Here is a 15,788-nt window from a genome sequence, read left to right on the forward strand (position 1 = left end):
ACTAAAGAAAACCAATTTAGCGGAGCACGATTCTTGGGAGTGAATCACTTTCAATGTAAAGTTACCTTTCCAACCCCAGTAACCTTGGCCTTGTTCCTATGCTATGAGATAATAGCTATGGACACTAAAATGACAGAGAGACACATTTCTATCCATTATTTCACTATGCAATTGCCAGACATGTAATAAGAAATGTAATTCCTCCATCTAAGGAGAGAAACTCTAATTTTCTAAGTCTGAGGGAAATCTATTGAAGACCTACCATAGTTGGACAGAAAAGAACTATTAAGATGATTGATTGAACCTCGTACCTTTCCTGATCCTGCATGTGGATCTCAGTGTGCCAATTACTTGACCACTGCTGAATCTTTATCTGCGTTGACGCTGGGATCAGCACCAATGACTGGGAAACATTCTGAACAACAAAACCCACTGAATGATTAATGTAATTCAGTTGTCTTTTCTAGTCAGGAGAGATAACTGGCAAATCTCGACAGGCTCCCCTCTGACCCCAAAATTTGTAAATTTCCCCCTCAGGTAGGAATATTTATAGGTAGGCTTATCGCACAATGTTTGTGAAAAATACTTTTGGAGTGTAAGTACTTCTTGCCACAGTATTTCTACGTATTTAAATATAATAACTATTTGTGAAATCTTTTAGTCAGCTAGTGACCTGTTGTATAACATATTTTTATTCCAGAACTTCTTTCTGAAGTTGTTCTGCAAGACCAATTTGGAGCAACGTGGTAGCTGCATTTTATCTTACAATGGCTGAGCTTGTGTACAATTTAAAGTTGCTGTTTGTGAATATCTATCTGGGAAATGCCCATTTAAGACACTGGGCTGTATGTTAACCTGGAGGGGAAGTGGGTGGGGCTGCTGGTTTGAGGCAGGGAAGCTTGAAAGAATGGCTTTTCTGCAGGCCATGCCGAATTTAACAGCAGGACCTGATTTTCTATTTCTAATCTCCGTTTCCCAGCCACAACCAGCCAGATTGAGCAGCTGTCAGTGAGTAGGCCTTTGGCATCAGGCTGTGGCCAAGGAGGGGGAAGGAGGGATTGGGAAGGATGAGGGTGGAGAGAAGATCATGGTCTGGAGTGGAGAGGGGGAAATAGGTGAGGAGCTGGGGGGGCAGAAAGGATCAGAGGGAAGTTCGGAGTCAAGAGGAGGTGGGGGGAGGGGGTGGAGAAATTGGAGGCTGGTGTCAGAGGGAGTTCTGAGATCTTGTGGAGATTGGAAATGTCAGGGATGGAAGTTGATGAGAAGGATAAAGAGGAGATTGATTCTAGGAGGTGGCTGAAGCAGGTAAATTAATGCTGTGGCGTGTTATGTCCACTTTATTTCTCCAAGTCAATGTGCAGTATTACATGATGTAATTTTATTTGCCTGTACCCTGCTAAAACAACTGTGGTAATGTGTCTAAAAAGCACTAACATCTACAAGTAATTTATTTGTGATGCTTTGGTCGTCCATCACCCAACCTTAGTCCAAGCATAAACAATTACTACACAACAGCATTTAATTTGCCTGTGAAGATACCCTTAATATAATGAATAATTTTAGCTAATTGATATCTTTCTCAATCTACAGAGAAGCCTCAACAAGCGATCGCAGGAGCACCAGGAATTAAATGAAAGACTTAAAACAGAAACAGTTCAGAGAGATCTTTTAAAGAAAACAAAGAATGAAATGGAGGCTGAGCGGAGGCAATTGGAGAAGATGGTTGAAAAGCTTGAGAAAGAGGTTGGATCCTTTATGTCAACACTTCAACACAGTGCAAACCATTTAGACATGTATCCAATGAATGTTACTCTTCAATAATTCACGGCGGGAGGATACTTTCCCACTTCATAACCCTGTTAAAATAATAATCAGTCAATAGAATGTGAATTTAAGCGTGACTTTGATGTATTCCTCAAGTCAACTTCAGCCCCTCAAAAGAAATATCAAAATAATAAAATACCAAATAAAGTTAAATCTCAAATTTGTGCTTATTCAAAGGCTTTCAAATAGTGAAATTATTGAGTAAATCTCCTAAATACAGTAGTAAGTAATTAAAGTACATTTTATTAGCTCTACACTTTTTTTTAAGGTGTCCCCATGTTACTTCCTTGCTTCGAGGGTGGGAAGGTGACATATTATGTATCATAAATGTGCCTGCAGAGCATGCACACTATAGTTCCAGATTTTAAAGGAAACCTGATTGCCCAGTGTGTGCAGTCAACTTAAGCAGGTTGGAACATTTATGATGCTTTGGATAATGTCCCAAACAATTGGAACTTGGTTTAATGTAAGGGATATGGGTTTTTTCTTTGAAGGAGAGACACAAAATCAGACCCATAGGCTTCTTTCTTTCATCTAGTGGCAGTACAGCTGCACTGGCAAAGACCAGTGTGCAACCAAGTCACCTGCCTGCCCTCTAGCCTGGGGAATAAATAATTGAGAGGGAGGAGATGATGAAGAGCCAATTGTGAAAATGTCTTTGTGCCATTCTGTGGAAAGAAGTACCATCCTGTGATTCTTGCTTTTTTATGCAAATCAGAAATTTTCCTTCACTTCAAATCACAGAGATAAGCGACTTAAATTGTATGGAGTGACTAGAGAAGCTGGGATTGTTCTCCTTAGGGCAGATTTAAGAAAGGTGTTTCAAATTATGAGGGCTTTCAATAGAGTAAATAAGGAGAAGTTTACATTGACAGGGAGGTGGGTAGCTAAAGGACACCGGCATAAATGCCAGAGCAGAGATGAGGATAATTTTTTTTAACACAGTGAGTTGTTATGACTTTGAGAGAGCAATGGAATGAGATTCAATAGTAACTTTCCGAAGGGAATTGGATACGTTTGCAGGGCTATAGAGAAAGAGTGGTTAAGTGGAACGAATTGAATAGCTCTTTCAAAGCGCAGACATAGGCATGATGGGTCAAATGGTCTCCTTTTGCACCGTAAGACACTCTGATTCTGATTCACCTTTTTTCTTGGACCTTTAAAAGAAAAGCTTCTTTACCTCTTTTTCCCCTTCCCCCACTTTTCATTTCACTGCTGTTACCTTATGCAGATGGCTGAGATGAGTCAGAATGCTCAAAGGTCAAACCTTGATCTGCGGAAGGAGCTTGATGAGTGCAAGGAAAAGAATCGCAGTCAATTGAATGTCCTGCAGCAGCAACTGAAAACTAAAGCCCTGGAGGCTGAGAAATCTCAACTAATAACCAAGAAACTGCAGGATGAGGTAATGCAAGATAACTGTGTTTATTTAACCTTTGACCAATAACCTTTGACCAAAGACTTCTAAAGCAAGTTGAATTCGGTGGAAAGTTGATCAAATTCTTAACTTACTTTTAACACAACACAGAAAACTAACTGATTGCATCAGTAAGATGAAATTTTAAATTTGTTTGTTTTGTAGAATAACAATGGTGGAAAAGTATATTAACTTTGCATCATTCTAAACGTTGTAGAAGATTGTGGTAAATAGTGAAGCCTTGGGCTTCCTAAATATCTTTATACAGAGGCATTTGCACTTTCCTTTCATTGCCATTTTCAAGATATGAGCTTTCAATATAATTAACTGCAAAGAAACAATTATTAGTTTTCCTAGCTAATCTTCAGACCATTTACCTGTTAAAAGCTCCTTCATTTGTTGTACATGACTTCACTGAAAACATTTCTTTCAGCTGCATTTCAAAATTTGCAGACTCGTGACTTGAGTTGCTGATAATATTCCCAGAGTTTCCTGCTCTCTCTGAGAGAAAGAAGGAGTATATTAAAGAACAAAATCCTGCACATTCAGGAATTGGTCAGCTATGGACAAGTACATTTGTGAACTTCTACTTAATGACAACTTGCGCCTTTAATGTGTTAAGTGTCCCAGGGCACGACACAGGAGTGTTATCAAACAAAATTTGACATTGAGCCACATTAGGAGATATTAGGGTCAATAGTCTGGTTAAAGAGATGGTTTTCAAGAACTACTTAAAGGACGATATAGAGATCCAATAGCTTAGGGAGAGAATTCCAGAGCTTAAGGCCTTGCTAGCTAAAGACCCAGCCGTCAATGATGGAATGATTAAAAACAGGAATACTAAAGAGGCAGACTGTAGGGATGAAGGAGATTACAGATATAAGGAGGAGTGAGGCCTTGAGTAATTTCAAAACAAGGATGAAAATTTTAAACTCGAGGTGTTGCTTAACTGGGAGCCAGTGTAGGTCTGTGAGACACAGTTGAGTGATCGTGACTTGATGCAAGTTAGGACACAGACTCATAGATGTTTACAGCACAGAAGGAGGCCTTTCGGCCCATCGTGTCTGCACCGGCCAACAAAGATCTGACTACACTACCATTTTCCAGAGCTTGGCCCATAGCCCTGGAGGCTATGGCAACATAAGTGAATATTTAAATAACTTCTTAAATGTCATGAGAGTTTCTGACTCAATCACCCTTTCAGGCAGTGAGTTCGAGACTCCTTCCACCCTCTGGGTGAAGAAATAAATTGGCAGGGGAATGGGACCCTGAAAAGTAGTTCAGAGGGGAGAGAAGCTGAAATGGAATTAGAAGTTAAAAGGCTAGTAAGTCTGGAAGGCAGAGGAAACATAGGCTAGGTAAGAGAGAAGTGAGTTTAGCAAGGCTAAGTGATATATATTTTAATACAAGGAGCTTGAGGAATAAGACTAGACAAGCTGAGGGCACAGATAGGCATGTGGGAGTAGGATGATATAGCTATGACTGAGAATTGGCTAAAAGAAGGGCAGGATTGGCAGCTCAACATTCCTGGTTATAGGGCATTCAGGCATGATAGAGAGGGGGACAGTGGGGGAGGGGTTTGCATTAATGATCAAGGAATCAATTCTAGCAGTGAGGAGGGATAATATCCTGGAAGGATCATCAAATGAGGCCATATGGGTAGAAGTAAAAAACACAAAAGGGGCAAACACGCTGTTGTGTGTGTACTATAGGCCCCCAAACAGTCAGGGAGAGATAGAGGATCAAATATGTAATCACATTTCAGAGAAGTGTAAGAATAATGCAGTAAAAGTAGGAGATTTTAACTACCCAGATGTTAACTGGGATAGTTTTAGTGTGCATGATAGGGAGAGAGCAAAATTCTTAAGTTGCATCCAGGAGAACTTTTTTTAGCCAGTACATAGAAAGCTCAACAAGGAAGGGGGCAGTTCTGGACCTAATATTCGGAACTGAGCCTGGGCAGGTAGAAGGCGTATCAGTAGGGGAGCATTTTGGAGATAGCGACCATAACTCAGCTAGATTCAGGATAGTTATAGAAAAGGATAATGCTGGCCAGGAATAAAAATTCTAAACTGGGGAAAGGCTAGTTTTACTAAGGTGAGACATGATTTGGCCCAAGTGGGCTGGGAGCAGCTCTTTGCAGATAAAACTGTATCAGAGCAGTGGGAGGCATTCAAGGAGGAAATAGCGAGAGTACAGGGCAAATATGTTTCCATAAAGACAAAGGGGGGAACCAAGTCCAGAGAACCCTGGATGTCAAGGGACATAAAGATTGGGATTACGAAAAAAGGAGAGGTTTATGGCATATACTGAGAGCTCAATACTGCAGAGTCCCTAGAGGAGTATAAAAAGTGCAGGGGGAACTTAAAAAAGAGAGTGCATGAGAAAGCATTGGTGGATAGAATAAAGGAAAACCCAAAGGGGTTTTTTTAATATATAAAGGGCAAGAGAATAACTAGGGAAAGAGTAGGGCCAATTAGGAACCATAGAGGTAATCTGTGTGTGCACCTGAAAGATATGGGTACTGCCCTCAATGAATACCTTGCATCGGTCTTCACAATGGAGAAGTACGATGCAGGTATAGACATCAGGGTGGAGGACTGTGAAATATTAGAGGAAGTTAACAAAGAGACAGAGGAGGTACTAGTGGGTTTAGCAACCTTAAGAGCAGATAAATCCGCAGCCCGGATGAGATGTATCCCAGGCTGTTGTGGAAGGCAAGGGAAGAGATGGCAGGCGTCCTGGCAGTAATTTTCAAATCTTCTCTAGCCACAGGTGAAGTGCCAGCGAACTGCTAACATTGTCCCATTATTAAAAAAGGGAGGAAGGGATAGCAGAAACTTACAGGCCAGTCAGTCTAACCTCAGTGATGAGGGAGTTACTAGAAAGAATTCTGAGGGACAGAATATATATGCACTTGGAGAGATACCGTTTAATCAGGGATAGACAGCATGGGTTTGTTAGGGGAAGGTTGTGTTTGACAAATTTGATTGAATTGTTTGAGGAGGTAACCAGGAGTGTTGATGAGGGTAATACATTTGATGCGGACTTTAGCAAGGCTTTTGATTAGGTTCCTCATGGCAGACTGGTCAAGAAAGTAAGAGCCCATGGGATGCAAGGCAAAGTGGCACATTGGATCCAAAATTGGCTGAGAGGCAGGAAGCAGAGGGTGACGGCAGAGGGATGTTTCTGTGACTGGAAGTCTGTTTCCAGTGGGGTTCTGCAGGGTTTGGTGCTGGGGCCCTTGCTGTTTGTGGTGTACATAAATGATTTGGACTTAAATGTATGAACAAGAAGTTTGCAGATGAAACGAAAATTGGTAGGGTGGTAAATAGTGAGGAAGATAGCTGTGAACTGCAGGAGGATATCAATGGAGTGGTCAGGTGGGCAGAGCAGTGGCAAATGGAATTCAACCCCAAGGTATTCATTGAGGGCTGTACCCACAAGTGAGATAATGCACTTGGGGAGGGTGAACAAGGCAAGGGATTACACTATGAATGGTAGGACCCTGGAAAGTACTGAAGCTCAGAGGAACCTTGGCATGCATATCCACAGATCCCTGAAGATAGCAGGGCAGGTAGATAAGGTGGTTAAGAAGGCATACGGGATACTTGCCTTTATTAGCTGAGGCATAGAATACAAGAGCAGGGAGGTTATGCTGGAACTGTATAAATTGCTGGTTAGGCCACACCTGGAGTACTGTGTGCAGTTCTGGTCACCACATTATAGGAAGGATGTGATTGCATTGGAGAGGGTGCAGTGGAGATTTACCAGGATGCTGCCTGGGCTGGAGGGTCTGAGCTGTGAGGAATGATTGGATAGGCTGGAGTTGTTTTCCTTGGAGCACCGAAGCTTGAGAGGGGACCTGATAAAGGTGTGTAAAATTATGAGGGGCATAGATAGGGTGGTTAGGAAGGTACTTTTTCCATTAGTAGAGGGGTCAATAACCAGGGGGCATATTTTTAAGATAAGAGGTAGAAGGCTAAGAGCGGATAGCAGAATCTTGGATGCCCTCAAGGTTACAGAGGATGCAAGATGTGAGGCTGTGCTGGAGTGCGTTGCAAGAGTCAGGTCATGTGGCAGCAAAAGCATGGATAAGGGTTTCAGCAGCAGATGAGCTGAGGCAGGGGTGGAGTTGAGTGGTGTTAGGTAGGTGGAAATAGATGGTCATAGTGATGGTGCAGATGTATAGTCCGAAGCTTATCTTGGGGCCAAGGTTGCAAACAGTCTGGTATGGCCTCAGACAGTTGCCAGGCAGAGGGGTGAAGTCGTTGGCTAGGGATTGGAGTTCGTGATGAGGTCAGAAGACAATGGCTTAAATAAACTTTTAAGCAGTAAACTTGTTCACACACTGTGATCCTAATAGGCAGAATGAAACTTTTCAGCAAAAGGTTTACAAGTATTCTTTTGAAAGAACCATTAGTTCTACATCCGTATATGTCCGATGCCTGTAGATCAATCTTAACCCCATCCTAAGCCAATGTAAAACTTTTCCCAAACAGGTTATTGTAATGCCTGAAGAATGTCTTCAAAATGCCAATCATGTTGAGACATCACACTTAATTTCTCTCCCATTTACTTTAGCAAATGTGGTCTTAAACATTTTTGATAAGAATGAATCCCAAAATAGTCCAGCGATTTCCAAGTGAAAACAATGGAAATTATGACTAATGGTTAAAGGATTATGAAAGCCACTCTTGAGAACTTCAGGCTCCTTTGTTTTCTGTAAAATTTCCTGTGTCAGCTTCAGGACGAACCGGTTGCTTTGTGACATTCTTAATCCACAGTCTTGTGATAGGAAAATGAACTGGTTCTCTTGGTGTTTACTGTAAGGTTAAAAAATAGCCCTGATGTGTCCTGAGCCTCCATTTTCATTGAGACACTGGCCTTTTAGTGCCAGACTTGACTCAGTGGTGGGATTCCTGGCTCCGATTCAGCTCCGGTCCAGAGATTTGAGCACATAATGTAGACAGTTAGTTCAGTACAGTACTGAGGGAGTGCAGTACAGTCAAAGGTGATATTTTTTGGCTGAGTCGTTGAACTGAAGCCCTGCCTGCCTGGTCAGATCTAGTGGCCCTTTTGGAAGAGTGCCTCAGTGCCCTGGCCAGCATTTATCTTGATGCCATTTATTGGACCTTGCAGTTTATGAATTGGCTGCTGCATTTCCCTACAGTGACCTCATTTCAGAAGTAATTAATTGGCTACGAAGTACATTGTGATGTATGGAGGTATGAAAGGTGCTATATGAATGCAAATTTTTCCCCTGTTTTCTTTTGATATAACTGTTAACCTCTAAACTGAATAGCAGCACAAAGAACACTAGTGACAAGGCATCATGTTTCTGTCTAGGGAGTGCTTTCCCGGATAATGCTGCTACCCGGAGTTCTGTTGTTTTGTTGTTTAAATATAGAGCTGACTGTTGCTAGCTGAACAGGGATTACAGGCATGTTGTATAATATCCCCAGTCCTTCTCTCTCCCCAGCTACCATGTCAAGCTTGTAAGATATCATAGCATTAAGTTACTTCTAGTTCTACCCTGTTACATCTGCTAATGCACCATGGAAAAGTAATGCTCCGTCTAATCTGGGTTAGGTTAGTTTGGGAGGTGGCAGTTCAGTCCTGTTTGCCAGGACTTTTACAAGAATCTTAAGATCACAAATCAAGAATGTGTACATCTGGTAGGTGGTATATTTTGGAGTATCTTCACATTTCTGATTAATTAGTTAATTCCAGAATATGTCAGATGTAATTATATAGGTTCTGCAGAAAAGTAAAACTTTGTTACAAATAGTCCAGGAGGATGGCCAATTTTCAAATTTTACCAGACAGGGAGGTTGTAACATCATGCACTCGATCGTTAATCAGAGAAAGGTTGAAGGATTCCAGGAAATTTCACATTACATCACTTGATCCACATTGAACAGGACAAAGGGCAGAAGTTTTCTCTCCAGGTCTGGCGGCATCGGCGGAGAAGAGCACAGCTGACGTTTCGAGTTCTCATGACCCTTCGACAGGACAACTGAGGACACGAAACGTCGACTGTGCTCTTCTCTGCCGATGCCGCCAGACCTGCCGGGTTTTTCCAGGTATTTCTGTTTTTATTTTTGTTTTGGATTTCCAGCGTCCACAGGTCTTTGCTTTTATCTCAGAAGTTTTCCCTGGTCAGGTGGGTGTACGCCCGGCCCGAACAGGCGTAAAATGATGCGCGGTGACCTCAGGGCAAGCGTCCCGACCTCCTCGCGCGATATTTCGGTCGGCGGACGTGCGTGGGAGTTGGCAGCGCGCCCGCCAATGTGTTAAGTGGCCCTATCAAGGCCCTTGACCAATCAATTAATTGATTCGAATTTTTCACTGCCCACCCAACTGTTCACAGGTGGGATGTGTGGCATTGACCAGTGGTTTTAAAAAAAAAAACTTTTGACCCTCCTATTGAACACACCCCGACTCACGTGACAGGTGGTGGGATTTTTTTCTGCGCCCACCCACTGCTGGTCCCACAGCAAGTCAATGGACTTAGGACTGGGGTGCCCCCTCCCCCCACGGCGGGGCTGGAAAACCCCAGCCAGGGTCACATTCATTAATTTAAATTTCTTTACTTTTATTCTTAAAAACCTTCTGCTCCCTGAGGAGGCAGCTCCATGCCCCTCACGGAGCTTTTACTGCACCTCGAGTGCACGCATGTGCGAACTTCAGCGCTCGCGCTCTCCCCGCCCTCACCTCACCCCCCCCTCCCCCGGCAGTGCCGAGCGCCGCAGCGCGCGTTCCACGCTGGCTGGGCCGTTAATTGGCCGGCCAGTGTGAAATTGCAGTCGGGGGACCCGATCACGGGCGGCCTTGTGACTGCTCCCAGCTCCGACTGCCGTTTCTGCCCGACAAGGGCTAAATTCTGTTCGAATTAAGGATGTGCCTGACAGGCATGTCCTCCTGTTTGATGTGGATAAAATCTTTGCGGCGTTTAGAAATTATTGAAAGCCTGTGTACAAAAGGCAGTTTTGATAATTATATGGTATTTCTATTTTATGCAAACTCTCCACATCCTGTTTCAGTGGCAGGGGTGGTGGTGTCGGAGTTCATGTTGAACACAGCTCCCCAGGTTTCTGCAGAGCCATTTATCTCGATGTTTCAGGAAGCTGACAATCTTCTCTTCCAACTGGGCCTGTTTTGCTGCTCACTTTGTTTTTTTTTGTGTGCCATGGAAGAGCAAGCAAAAATATCACAGCATCAAATTACATTGGCACTCTTCATAGAAAAACACACACTGGCTACAAATGGATGAATTTATCCATAAACTTTAGTATTGATCCAGCTTCTCCAATGCAGTTTACAAACAGAGAAACGTGATTTTGAATAGTGAGGAGAAGTCTATTGTCTTGCTCCGCTAATCCTAATAAAGACTTAGACAGTCAAAAATAATCAATTGTGGAACCGCTACAGTGAAGTAGAAAAAAAATAGTGAAGGTCACTCTTGGATTTAACTTGTGAAAAACGTATTGAATTCAAAAACTTCAAAACTCCAAGCTGCTTCAACTAACGCAGTGCAGCCGAAACCTGCAGGATATCTTGGAAACCCTAGCTTCTGAGTTTCTTCCACCCCAGCAGCTCTCTTCCTGGCCCCAAATAAACAGTGGTGTCAAAGTTTGAAGTCTAACCGATCTGCTGAGAGATCATCATGAGACAAACACTCTCTCACTCTCTCTCTCTCTCCAGATGCTGTCTGACCTGCTGAGTGTTTTCAGCATTTTCTGTTTTTATTTAAGAACTTTGTTTGAAACCCATAACTCTTTTACATAAATGGATTAAAAATTTATTTATTAACAAGTATTATAATACACATCATAAAATAAAAATATTCACAATGAATTCATACAGAGATCCCTGTTTTTATATTAAAATTATCATCATTAACCAAATTGCCACTGATGTTTTCCCCCAGGGATGATCTTGTTTGCAGTTGTTTCCATAACTAATTTAGTCCCACTGGCCAAGATCAAATTATCAAGCTGCTATGTATTTACTTTTTCCTATCTCACATCCCCTTCTCCACACAATGCACCAAATTCATAGAATGGACTTTGAGCATAATAGAGAAAATATGTGGCTGTTTTAAATTCAGTACAGATGTTTTTTTTAAAGTTAATTTCTGTACTCTAGCATATTCTAATGAGTACAACGGATTTAATCAAGTGAATGCTAGGGATCATGAAGCTGTGATGTTGAATAAAATTGCTTTTTGTGCTGGTCAATATTGATAAGGTTGCAGCGAAGGTTTGTCCTGTTACTGCCATCTTTTGGCTGAAGGTGGGATCTCTATTGGTGCATGTCCTTCTTCAAAATTCCAGTTTTTTGTTTCCTCACGCCAGTTCCATTAATGAAAATGGTTACATAACCAGTTTGTAAAGCCCCACTTCGCCACCATTGCTGCTCTGTGCCTGTTACCGGGCACTTGACAGCAGCCCAAGGTTGCTTGTTTGGCAAAACAAAAACAGAATTACCTGGAAAAACTCAGCAGGTCTGGCAGCATCGGCGGAGAAGAAAAGTGTTGACGTTTCGAGTCCTCATGACCCTTCGACAGGACTTGAGTTCGAGTCCAAGAAAGAGTTGAAACATAAGCTGGTTTAAGGTGTGTGGGGGGAGCGGAGAGAGAGAGAAGTGGTGGGGGGGTGTGGTTGTAGGGACAAACAAGCAGTGATAGAAGCAGATCATCAAAAGATGTCAACAACAATATTTCCAGCATCCGCAGTTTTTTTGTTTTTATATCTGCTTGTTTGGCAGCTTTCCATATGTACAACAATTTTGAAGTTAAATCTCTGTAATTTTGAATACAATGAGTATTTTATTTTCCAATGTAAGATCTTAAGACCCCTTGAAATGGAAATTCATTTACCTTTTGCCCAGTTTTTTGGTGCTAAATTGACAGCCCAAGTGGCAGTTGTGCGCTTAGACTTGCTGTACAAGAAGTGTGCCTGACAGGCAGTGGCTGCCATGTTGGTAAAAGCATTCTTGAGTGTCTCTGGCGGCTATCTGAAATCAATGTTAGCTCATTAAAGTGTATAAATAGGGATCCAGCGGTTCAGTTAGGATCCTTTTGGGGAAATTGGTACCTGGGAGGATTCAGTGATTCTTAAGCCAACCAGGAAAGACATGGCACAAATAGTTAGGAAGCAGGCTGCAGGGGCAGCAGCATTTACAGGGGATGCCCAACTCCATGGAGGTAAATCTCTGAATAGTTGTTACTGGCTGCTTGAGATTCTTGGAGGATTTTTTTGGCCGGGTTTGGAAAGTCTTTAATAATCAGTTATTGAGAGAGCTGACTTTTGGCTATAGCTGTAATCTGTCACTCCACTGGCTGCAGGAACACTGCAGGGAAAGAGGGGCCTCCTGCTGGGAATGCCATTGGGGCTGTCATGCCAGGGCAGCAGCAGGGAAATGTGACCAATTTGCACCCAGGGAGGTCCTAAAGACAGTGATTAGATAAATGTCAGTTAATCTGTTTAATGGTGGCATTCGAGGGATGAATGTTGGTCAAGACACAGGGAAAACTCCCTACTCTTTGCCTAGTGTCATGGGATTGTTTATGCATTTCAAAGAGGATGGAAAAGGCTTTGGTTTAAGATCTCATCAAGAGATGGCCCCAATGACAGTACAGCACTCCCTCATTGCTGCATAGAGTGTCAGTATGGATTATGTGCTCAGGTCTCTGAAGTGGGGCTTGAACTCACCACCTGCTGGCTGAAAGCCAAGGCTGATACTTATGCATGCATATTTAGTTTAGAAAGCTTTATTATCATAAGAATACGTAATTTATGAGATCGAGGGAAAACTTATTTCCTTCACAGTTATATTTACTAATATGATCATAATCACCAAAATAACTGGAATTAAAATAATCTACCTTCAAAGCATAAAATGCTTTAAATACATACCGCACTTGATTATAGAAAAATTAGCCTTGTTGTGCACATCCAGAAATTTCTGTTTTTACTTTAGATTTTCAGCATTTAACAGTTTTTATTTAATAACCTGTTAATGTGGTCGGCTGTATTTTGGATCAGATGCGGCAATTGCGAGAGGAGTTGGACGGCTGTTGCCAGGAGCGAGATGAAGCAGTTCTGAAGAGCCAGCAACTGAAGCAGAACATCAGTGACCTAGAGCTCGACCTTGAAAGTAAAATGCACTTAAAAGATGATCGAATACGGCAGATCAAGCAAATGGAGGTGAACAAAAATTAGCGATTAAGTTTACTTCTTAACATTTTGTTCAGAATTCTTATCCAGGAGACCTGAATGCAGCATGGGTCACAGTGGTGACCCCTGACCGTGCAGCTAATTTTAGAAGAATCCAAAAGGTGACTACAGTTGGATTGACCTTCCAAAAAATAGGTTTCGCCTTCAAAGGATAATTAAATATTTCTTGGTTTATTTATTTATGGATTTGAGCAATGGCAGTTAGAAAACAAAAAGCATGAAATCGGCATTGAGGTTGAAATCCTAGAAAACTGCTTATGATCAAACATAAAACAAAATTGATTTTAACACTTGAATATGTCAACAAATAAAGTGTTAACATCATAAATGTTAATATAATGTGATCTTTATATCTTCAGGAGCATGTTATCAAAATGGACTTCCATTAATTGAATAAATACATTTGCGTGTACTTTGAAAAGCTAGAAGTCTGTGTGATGCAGCATTGGTTTAGCAATTCTGTATCTCTGTTCTAAAGAATTTTATACCTAGAATATTTGCACACTAACAGCTGTCGTTGAAGCATAATGGATCATACCTGTACAAAAGGTGAAAGCAGTTTTATGAGAACTGTGGTTGTTATTTCCAAGCCACTGTCCACCTCAACCTGATTTATGTTTGCAGGATAAATTGGCAGAGATGGAGGTGGAACTGGATGAGGAGAGAAGCAATTCAGACCTTCTGACAGATCGCATCAGTAGAGACAGAGAACAGGTAACTAAGTTGGTTGCAGTAACTAGATAATAGATTAGGCATTGTTGAAATAAATTGATCTGTTGAAATTGTTGTCCAATCTACAGCATAAGAATCTGTTTCACAAAAGGTATAATTTTAATAACAAGCCAGCAAAGAGTAAAATATGGACAACACTAAATCAATGGGACAGCATTTCCTCCAACAATTGGCAAAATTTCAGGGCATTAATGTTGCTTTAGTGGTCGAGGATGCTACGCATTAGATTGAACCCCCCCCCCCCCCACCTTACTCCCAGCCGAACTAAGCAGCAAAGCTTTGTATTTTTCAGTGGCACTATATTTTGGATATGTGTAGGCGTGCCAACCATAAAAATGTACAAATCATTGTTTATAATTCATGATATGTTTTGCAACAGGCAGTGTCAGTGTGTGACTTTAATAAATATTTACTGCCAAAGCAACTTAAAAAAACCCACAGATCTCCTGCCATTGGCCTCACTCATAAATATAAATGACTGCACCTACCTTGTTCCAACCAATTTGTTTACAGCTTTGTAAGATGTAACCAAATTCACTGGTTTCACTTCTCCCCTAATAAATTCATGTAACTATCAAAAGCTGCTTGATTAAAATATTCACATAGAAACAGGAGTTGGCCATTTAGTCCCTTGGGTGTGTTTTGCCATTCAGTTAGATCATGACTGAGCTATACCTTAACTCCATCCACGGTTCTGTAACCCTTAACACCCTTGGAATGGAAATTTTAAATACCACTGTTTCTCTGCCAGCAAAAAATGGGTCTCTTTGTATTCTCAATCTGCTCTGTGCTCTTCAGAAAGCATCATTGTGTAAGGCCAGATAAATGTGGAACGTGGTGCAAGCTACTTGGTATTGCATTATCCTGAAACCAGCTTTTTTATTTGCAGCAAAGTAAAATAATATGACAGTGGAATCAGACTCCTCAGTTTCAGGATCAGTAGCCTTTTAGTTTTTAAGTGCCATCTCAGATTATATCACTTTTGCACTTACCCAAGCTACCTTGGGTGTTCTTTTAAGTCCTTCAGTAATAATAGGTTATATAGATGTTTGAATAAAGCTGGTGTAAACCGATGTGAATTGCCAGAGAATAGCTGTCATTGATGCCATATCAGTTTCAGTTTATACAGTCTACAAGTGATGTAACAGAGAGTTGAAAGCAAACATTGAGCTGCATTACAGTCTACTAGCGATCTCCATTTTCACTGACTGCTATTGTGTGGGTAGCTTCTACAGATAGAAGCCCCAAAGCCAAAAATACTAACTAATTGCACCCATATAATCTGCAGGAAGACTGAATTACTATTGAGACTACAGCATTAGAGATTTTTGTTCCTATATAATATATTGTTTTGAAATATCAAAGGCACAACAATTTTTTCACTCACAGAATGACCATATTGGTTTTTTTTTTATCAAGTGAAGCCAACATCTATCCAACTGATTTCATGCACCATTTAAGAGCTGTTCTTTCCCTTGATTAGTTGCCAAATCCTAGGGAACAAAACATTCATGAGCTACAGAATTTTACATCATGTTTTTGTCATTTGATCTTTCTGGCATGTGATTAAACGA

General features: G+C 41.4%; 1 protein-coding gene across 1 annotated transcript in view; it reads left to right on the forward strand.

The window, feature by feature from the left end:
- cgnl1 (cingulin-like 1) overlaps positions 1–15,788 on the forward strand; it is a 150,371-nt gene that overhangs the window by 106,762 nt on the left and 27,821 nt on the right. Inside the window, exons 11-14 of the mRNA XM_041174928.1 lie at positions 1,591–1,743; positions 3,056–3,226; positions 13,291–13,452; positions 14,107–14,196. Coding sequence (XP_041030862.1) covers positions 1,591–1,743; positions 3,056–3,226; positions 13,291–13,452; positions 14,107–14,196 — 576 coding nt within the window. The remainder of the gene's footprint in view (positions 1–1,590; positions 1,744–3,055; positions 3,227–13,290; positions 13,453–14,106; positions 14,197–15,788) is intronic.

This window comes from Carcharodon carcharias, chromosome 26, assembly GCF_017639515.1.
Source record: "Carcharodon carcharias isolate sCarCar2 chromosome 26, sCarCar2.pri, whole genome shotgun sequence".
NCBI classification, from domain to species: domain Eukaryota; kingdom Metazoa; phylum Chordata; class Chondrichthyes; order Lamniformes; family Lamnidae; genus Carcharodon; species Carcharodon carcharias.